At 56.0% G+C, this 8,718-nt stretch overlaps 1 protein-coding gene across 1 annotated transcript; it reads right to left on the bottom strand.

The window, feature by feature from the left end:
• Window positions 1-2,016: 2,016 nt before the first annotated feature.
• Dlx3 (distal-less homeobox 3) lies at window positions 2,017-5,606 on the bottom strand. The gene is made up of 3 exons (XM_027924590.2): window positions 5,282-5,606; window positions 4,030-4,220; window positions 2,017-2,364 (listed from the first exon to the last, which is right to left on the bottom strand). Exons 1-3 carry the CDS (start codon window positions 5,604-5,606, stop codon window positions 2,017-2,019), a joined length of 864 nt encoding a protein of 287 aa, XP_027780391.1.
• Window positions 5,607-8,718: the final 3,112 nt, after the last annotated feature.

The following is an 8,718-nucleotide window of genomic DNA, read 5'->3' as shown; positions in this document are numbered from 1 at the left end:
ATTCTGACTGCAGCCTGAGGCCTCCCCAAGAAGGTCAACACAGTGGCCAGGGACCCTGCCAGCTGTGGGAGCAGTGGTGTTCCCCCTGCCTGAAGCCCCACCCTCACCCAAGCTGGGAGGGACAGACAGCAGGCAAGGGGCTGGGAGCGCCTGGGCGTGGAGGCAGGGGGTTTACACGCGTGTGCAAGCATGTCTGCGTGTGAGCTCAAGATCAAAGAGCAGCCCCGAGGTGACCTGGCAGCAGCGGCAGTGGTGGCGGAGGGCAGCTGGCTGACAGGGAACGCCAAGCCACCAGGCAGAGTGGAGTCAGGGAGACCGCAGCTGGCAGCCTCCTCCTCCGACCTACCCAGACTGGGGGCCGACACCAGGTTAGGAGCACCTGCCACCTGGGGCCAGGCCTGGCCCAGCTCTCTAGCAGGGGTTCTCCACAGGCCCTGTCCCCCAGGAGCCTCTTAGCTCCCAGGTTCCTCCCCATCAGACCCCTTCCCCAACTCCCAGGCCTCCTACTAGGAGCTGCCTGCTTCCAGCCTCCATTCAAAGAGTGCAGTGGTTCTTTTCTTTTTTATTAACATTATATATAAAGATGGGTCCAGTAAGAAAGCAGAAATGAGAAGGCTGGGGGGGGGCAGTGAGAGCTGGCTTCGATCCTATGCCCCTGGGGTGGGACTCGGAGACCCCCCCCCATTTCTCTCCTCACTCCTGACCTCCCACGAAACCCCAATCCAGCCAGAGCCCACATCCCTCTTTCTCTCAACTCGAAACACAGGGAGGTTGGAGAGGGCCACATAAATAGGAAACCGCAGTGGGAGGGGGCCGCTTTTCTCCCTTGCTCTTAAAAAAAAAAAAATACATACTATATATAAAGCTACAGTCTTTTACCTCTCCATTTCCTCCATGTTTTACCACATCAGGGGTATAAGAAAGTTAGCTTTGGGGGGTGCCTGGGCCAGAGAGGGGCAGTGTCACCAGCCCTCCAGGGACCCAGTGGCCCTGCCAGCCCTCCCCACTAAGGCACTGAGTATCCCCCTTCCCTTCCCCTCTCCCACACACCTCACCCTGCACTCTCCAGCTCAGCGGGAGCAATCTGTTTCCAAGGTCACCGGAAAGGGGGTGTCTGGGGGCTTGTCTTGCCTGGTATGTCTCCTTGGAGATTTGGAGTTTGGTGCCCAAACTGCCAACTTACTGGAGAAGAGGTGAGGTGGGACGGGGGCAGACGGTAGCTGCCCACCCGAGGGGAGACCTGGTCCTATCTGTTAACAATGCCCTTTGTTTTCCTATTTTTCAACAGCTTTTAACATCGAAGTTGTGCAAAGTCCTGTACACAGAAGAAGAAATGGGTCCTTAGGGAAAACAGGGGAGACCCCCCAACTCCCAACACTGGAGTGGGGAGATGGCTCCTTTCATGCTTCCCTTGAAAGCCCCAGATATTCAGATTCCCTCACTTGGGGGGTTTCTTTGGTTTAACCCTCAAATCCTAACCGAGGGCTAGAAGTGCAGGGTGGGGGTGTTAGGTCAGGTCCGCATCCTGAGGCCCAGTCATGATGTCCAATGTCTTTTTTTGGCAGAAAGGCCTTGCAGGAGAGGGAAGGCCCAGGTTGCTAAGGAGAAACCAGGTCTGGCAGGGGTTAGGATCCATGACACCTGGTCTCTCAGCTCCTCCACGCCCAAGGTCTCCAGTCTGGGGAACAAGTACTATTACGTCTTAGAAGGTGGCGGTGATGAGCCATTTAGAGCCAATCCAGGCTCCAGGAGCAGAAGGGGAACCACAGTCCCTCCAGGGGTGGCATGCCCCAATATCTGCAGGGGTATCCCAGTTCTAAGCAGGAGAGGGAAGTTCAGGGGACATCCTTGGTCCATGCAAATTTCACTGGAAGTTCTTGTTTCCTGGAAGAAGGGGCGGGGGAAACAGGGGCTTTGCCCCTAGCTCCTCCATGATTCCTGAGTGTTGGCTAGGACGGAGGCACCTTCTGCCTGGTCCTGGGGGTCCTTCGGTGGGGGTGCAAGCCAGATGGGTGTTCAGTACACAGCCCCAGGGTTGGGCGGGGGCCCAGGGGAAGCATGGTGCAGGGTGGCTGGCTGAGGCGGCTGCTGCTGTAAGTGGGGTCCACTCAGGTTCTGTGCGTGGTACCAGGAGTTGGTAGGGTCGTCCAGGTAGCTGGGGGAGGCACTATATGGGAGCGGTGGGGGTAGCTGACTGCGGGCAGTGGCCGGAGCTGAGTGGGAAGAGGTGTCCCAGAGGGCTGGCGATGGTGGTGAGTTGCAGGCCATGGAATCGCTGTTGTTGGGACTGTGTTCGAGGGGCACCTCCCCATTCTTGTAGAGCTTCTTGAACTTGGATCGACGGTTCTGGAACCAGATTTTCACCTGGGCAGGGCAAGAAAGGGGTACCTAGTTAGCCTCTCAGAATGCCACAGGAAAACCCCATAGGGAACTCAGCCCAGAGAAGGTGAGGCTAGTACCTAAGAAAATCAGGTGAAACCCATCATCCTCAGAATCCAATATCTCCCCCCCACCCCAATCTGTGATAAAATTGTGGCCAGGAACTTTTGACTGCCTGGTCCAGGTTCTATTCTGCCACTAAGTGTGACCTTGGGCAAGTTGCTTAACCTCTCTGGTCTCACCTTCCTCTGCAAAATGGGAGTGACAGCACAATTTCCTACCTCATAGGATCATTATGAGGCTCAAATAAGTTAGGACATATGAAAATTTAGAGCAGCCTAGTATATAGTAAGCACTCAATAAAAGGAAGCCCAAGGGGGACATGGGCAGTCCTCTTTGTTTCCTGTAAGAAGGGGCAAGGGAAACAGGGGCTTTGCCCCTAGCTCCTCCATGATTGCTGAGCGTCGGCTAGGACAGAGGCACCTTCTGCCTGGTCCTTCAGTGGGGGGTGCAAGCCAGACAGGTGTTCAGTTTGTGGCATTTCCTTCACCTTAGATGCCCATAAACAAAGGTGCCCAGATACAGAGACAAACATACACCCACACATGCATTTCTATACTCACACACACGCCAGACTATAAAGCTACACACATTCATAGATACACCCAGATAAACACTCCACAGCATGAGCAGCCACATTCACATATCCAGGCTTGAAGTTATTTGGGTTCAGGCTGGGTAATGGGGGGACCTGGGAACTCTGGAGCAGGTGAGCCATGATTCCCCAAATTTCCCTTGGGGTATCTCCCCCTCCCCCTGCTGCTCCCCACCCCATGACTGGTACAAACAATGAATCAGCTTCTCTACTGGGTGACCCAGATTCCTGGGGACTAGGCCCCACGCAGCCAGCCACAACCAAGGCCCGCCTGTCAACACCTGAAGGGAGCCTGGTGTCTGCCACTCCTCCCCTGAGCAGTGACAGGCTGTTGGGGACTTTAGGGACACACTGAAGATGGGGGTGGGGCTTCCACTTTCCAGTCTCCATCTGCCTTTGGTCAGGAACCTGTCCTCTTGACCCCTGGCAGATGCAGGGTAGAGAATTTGGTTGCTGGGCAGGAATGTGGGGTTTTGATAAAAGCATGCATTTTGGTATTGCTCACTGGTGTGCAGTCACATACTTGTCCTCCATTTTTGTATGCAATGACATTCTTGAAGGATCACGCTCCTCATGTGAGCATTCCCATGTTTGTGCAGACCCTGACACGTGTGCAAACATATACCCTGTACACATGCACGCCCGCACCCTTTGGTGCACCCGCCTAGTATGGAGGAAAAACACAACGTGGACTCCTATGACTTGACCAGCAATGCTGGGGACCTTTGGAACTAGGGATTCTGGGGTGCGCTCATCTCTTTCTGGGATAGATATACACATTTGCACAGGTTCACAACCATTCACACTTACACAGCATGTGCTAACGCCCAACATTGCAACAAAAATTGAAACTTGGGAGTCCCTCGTCCCAACAGCAAGGGTTTCCCCGAGCATGCAGAGAGCTCTTATTTGTTAGCCAAGCTCAGGGGCCCTCGGGAATCCTGGGACCCCGCATGCTGCCACCGTCCCGAGACCCTCGATCTCCCAGTACCTACCTGTGTCTGCGTGAGGCCCAGCTGCGCGGCCAGCTCTGCGCGCTCGGGCAGCGCCAGGTACTGGGCCTTCTGGAAGCGACGCTGCAGGGCGGCCAGTTGGTAGCTGGAGTAGATGGTGCGCGGCTTTCGGACCTTCTTGGGCTTCCCGTTCACCATGCGCACCTCGGCTTCGGGCTCCTCTTTCACCGACACTGAAGGAAACGCACCGGGTTGGGGGCGGTTCAGCTTTGGCTTGAGACCCTAGCGTGCTCCAGAGCCCCGCGGGTCGCCGTTCCCTCTGGCCCACCGATTCGCCCCGGGATTTCCGGGCGGCGCGCTCTGCCGCCCGCGCCGGGGGAGGGAAGCTCGGCGACGGGGCCGGACCGGCGGCCGCCCACGACGCGGCGCTCCCAGCTCCGCGCCTGGCCCCGAGAGCCCAGCCCCGGCGATAGCAACCGCCTGGGCGAGGACCGCCGCGGCTTCGCTCCCGACGCCTTCCCAGCTCGCCTCCCAGCCTCCAGGATCCTGCCGCCCGACTGCTGGCCGCCTCCTTCAGTCCCACCTGGCCGACGGCTGCTCCTCGCTTTTTTCCGTATTCCCACCCCGTTTTGATCTTCTATTTTAGAATAGTTTTAGGTTTTCCAAAAAGTTGCAAAAATAATGCACTTCCTTCTTTCCTTTCCCTCTTTTCTTTTTCTTTTCATTCCTTCTTTACTCTCTCCCTCTCATCCTTTCCACTGTTCTTTCTTCTGTCCTTTCGCTCTTTCTTTCCACATTTCCTTCTTGCTGTCTCCTCCTTTTTCACCTTCTCTGCTTCTCCGACTCTATTTCCCCTAATTCCTGTCGTCTTTTGCCAGGAGCCTCCACTACTCCTGGTCACCCCAGCCCACGACCAAAGAAGGGTCCCTGGAACTTCTTCCAGTCCCTGCTGCCTAGCCTCAAGTCCTCCACGACCCGATGGAGGGCCGCCTGTTGAAGTGTCCCTGAAATCACCTTGATTCAGAGTTTCCCTGACAAGCCAGAGCTCCTTGTTCTCCCAGCTCACCCGGATCCCCACCCGAGACTGCGACACTGCGGCTCCGCGTCCCTAATGCTCAGTCTCGGCACTGAGGGTCGTCTGCCCCTCTGGGGGTCATCTAGCCTACCTCCTCTGACTCCAGGCAGTGCAATTTTTACCCTTCAGGTCTAGATTTAAGTTTCCATTCCCCCGCATTTGTCTCCCGCGGGAACCTTCTAGGGTCTCCGACCCTCCCGGCGATCCCCTGGTCCTCACCTGGGTCCTGGGCAGGCAGCGGCTGCTCCCGGTACGGTCCGTATTGCCGGTAGGAGGTTCCATAGGTATATTCCGACTTGGGCGAGTAAGCGCCAGTGCCCGCGAGCCCATTGAGATTGAACTGGTGGTGGTAAGTGTAGGGGTTCACGGTCTGGCCATAAGGCTGGCCTGAGTAGTAGTCGTGCTGGGGAGCGCTGTAGTAGCCCAGGTCCGTGACGGAAGACTCGGGCAGGGTGGGCGAGTCCTTGGAGCCCGCATGGCAGCTAAGCGAGCTGGAGATATCTGTGAGGATGCTGCTGAGTTTGCGATCGAAGGAGCCACTCATGCTGGCGGGCGCCGCACCTCCCCCGGGCTGGCCTCCGCCGAGGAGCGCCGAAGTGGAGAGGAGCTCTGAGAAGTCGGAGGAGACCAGGCTGGGTGTGTGTGTGTCCACAAGGCGAGGGGAGGGCCGGGTCGCGTCTCGGGGGAGGGGGTGGCCGAGGGGCGCTCAGACCATCGCCAGTCAGTCGGGCTTTCGCTGCGCGCCTCTCTTCGCGTCCCAAGCCAGAGTCAAATGCTGCCAGCTCCGCCCGGCCAGCCGGTTATAGACTCAATGTTGGAGTCGCAGAGGGAGGCTCCTGCGCGCTGATTGGCTGCAAGTCTTGCCTTAGAGGCAAAACACGCTCTCGCTCTCTTGCTCGCCCCCCCCCCCCATTCTTTGTTGTTACCCAAAACGCAGGCGCGCGCGCGCACACACACACACACACAGTTGCTCCTTCTATCTTCTTAGTCCAGATAAACTCTGGGGAAGGGGTGACTTTGCAGAGCCCCAAGTATCCTTCATCTGTTTTCTAGGCTGGGGGTGGGCTTAGGTGCAATGGGGAAGGAGGGGAATTTAACCATTGGGTGTTTGTGGAAGGAGGTGGTCCAAGATGATCCTGTGTGTGTGTGTGTGTGTGTGTGTGCGCGCGCGCGCGTGCTATGCAAGTGTCAGTTGATGAAGTGATAAGGACTCAAGGTTCATGAAAATGTTTTAATCTCTCTTAAGATCAGAAGGAAAAAAGATTACTTCTTTTGGGTTAAAAAGATGTTTGACTATATTCATATGTTATCTTTATAGCCATTCAGTCATAAAATGTAATTTAAAAAAATGTATGGAAGCAGGGACCCACCTTGCAAAAGCACCTTGGGCCTACAAAAGTAATCATTTGGCTTTGGGAGGATCCTACAGGGGCAAGGCTGTGTGAATTTAGGGGCTGATGGGGAGGATGGGGGTTATGCTAGAGCTATCTCCCAAACTACCTGTGCACAGTTTCAGGGATAGCACAGGTTGAATGGAAGGAGAAAGGGACCTGGTGTCCCCATATGGTCAGTAAGGACACAGGCTGACTCTCTGTGTGCTTCAGGAAGTCTAGGGGCAGATTTTGTGCAGTATGGGATAGCAGTGAGGAGTGTGGGCATTTTTAGGGTACAAATGTATGGGACAGGAGTGCTTGGGGGTGTGTTCCACAGTGTACAGGGATGTTCAGAGAATGCAGGCGTGTATGTGAAAAAGTTTGGCAGTGGAGGGTAGGGGTTGGGGGGCATGGGAAATGAGAATGAGCTGCTGTGCAGATGTGTATAGACTTCTCAGTACCTTCCCAGTCCCCAATAGGGGAAGTCATGATGCTACATTGATCTCTTTTGCATCATGGAGTTCCGGATGAAGGGTTCCCTACCTGAGAATCCCCAGAGCCTTGTCCTCTTTGGTCTACAAAGCCCAGTTCCTAGGTCATCCTAGCTGTTCCAGACACCTAGCCCATTTATTCATTCTACCCCTACTTCTGACCCCCACCTTTCTTTGGAGGGAGGAAGACCTTCTACCAATCTCACTTCTTTTCCTGCCCACTTCTTCCCCATGCCATTCTCGTGTCTCTGCTTCCTGCACTCTCCTGGCCAACGCGTGCCAGCGAGGACACGCGGTGCCAGCGCGCCACCTCGTGGTTACATCTGGGCTTGGCGCCTCCCCAAGTCCGGTGTCTAGCCCAGAACCCGGAGGGGTCTCTTGCGTAGACGGAGAAGTGTGCAGAGCCCCTGTGCCCCTTTCCAAGGCCAGAGCCCGCGGCATTCTGCTGAGGCTGGAAGAACTTTGAGAGTTGCTGTTGGCGGAGACAGAGGGTCGCGGTCGAGGCCCAGGGGCAGGAGCGAGTGCCTTCCTGGCCTGGGCCGCCCCGGGAGGCCGCCGCGTGGGAAAGGTGGGGGCGGGCGCGGGCGCGGGGAGCGCTATCTGTCTGTCTATCTGCGCGTCCCCCCAGCGCCTATCGCCAGCCGCTCTGAGCCCGTGGCGGGGCGAGTTGCCACCCGCTCTGGATGCCCTCTGTTCTGGTGCCAAGAGGGAGCCCAGAGAGCCTGCGGCGTTCGGGGCAGGAAGGGCACTGGGCGGGCGGGCTCCCCTCTGAGGGAGGATGGGAGCGGGAGAGGCAGCCAAGGCCTGCTTGGAGCCCCCAACTCCCCAGAGGGAAGGGACAGCGTCGGGCAAGCCGTGTCTCAGGTTCATTTCATTCATTCAACTGAGAGCAGAAGGAACAGGTGACTCAGAAGCCTCATGCTTTCTGCCTCTGACCCCACCCAACCCGTGGCTCCCCAGTAGTCAATGAGCTCAGCCCTGGAAATCTGGAAGCCTGAAGGGGGGGGTGGTGGTGGTGGTGGGTCGCATGAGGATAATTTCTAAATTCTGGTGTTTTTTTTTTTTTTTTTTTTTTTTGAACTGGGGATTAAACCCAGGGGCAGTTTACCACTGGGCCACATCCCTAGCCTCCTCCTGTTTTTCATTTTTAACTTTGAGACAGTTCTCCCAAAGTAGCTTAAGGCCTCACTAATTTGCTGAAGTTGGCCTCAAACTTGCAATCCTCCTTCCTCGATCTCCAGAGTTTCCAGAATTACAGGTATGCCTAGCCCATTCAGGAAATTCTAAGAGTTCTAGAAAGGGACTGAAACTGCAACATTAGGGACTTAAAGGAACAATTATTTGGTGAAGTCATGCTAACATCTTGTCCCCCATTGCACTGCATGCCAGGGACTGCTGTTCCTGTTCTCTGCTGCCTTCCAGATCCCTAAGACAGTGCTCAGTAGGTATTTGTTGAGTGTCTAAATGAGAATCTCTGACACCAAAGAGGGACTGAACCATCTTGGTGTTGCTCTGGCAAACCCCTGGCTGAGGCTGAGCCATGTCTGTAGGAGGAATGGGCCAGGCAGAAGACTCCAGGGCCAAAAGAGGAATGACTTCCTAAATGGGGCATCCTGAGTGGGTCCATTGAGGGACCAACCGGAATGGAACCACCAACAGCTGGGTGGGAGAGGTAACTGAAGGATGCAGTGGGACCAGTGCCACCCACTGGACCTCACCTGGGCTAACAAGATGAGCAAGTGTTGGCTGGAGGCCTGCCCTGGGTGGAAGGGTGAAGCAGGGCAGCCAGTGC

This window comes from Marmota flaviventris, chromosome 17 (genome assembly GCF_047511675.1).
Source record: "Marmota flaviventris isolate mMarFla1 chromosome 17, mMarFla1.hap1, whole genome shotgun sequence".
NCBI classification, from domain to species: domain Eukaryota; kingdom Metazoa; phylum Chordata; class Mammalia; order Rodentia; family Sciuridae; genus Marmota; species Marmota flaviventris.
The sequence above is the reverse complement of the archived record's forward strand: the minus strand, read 5'-3'. Positions and strand labels throughout refer to the sequence as shown.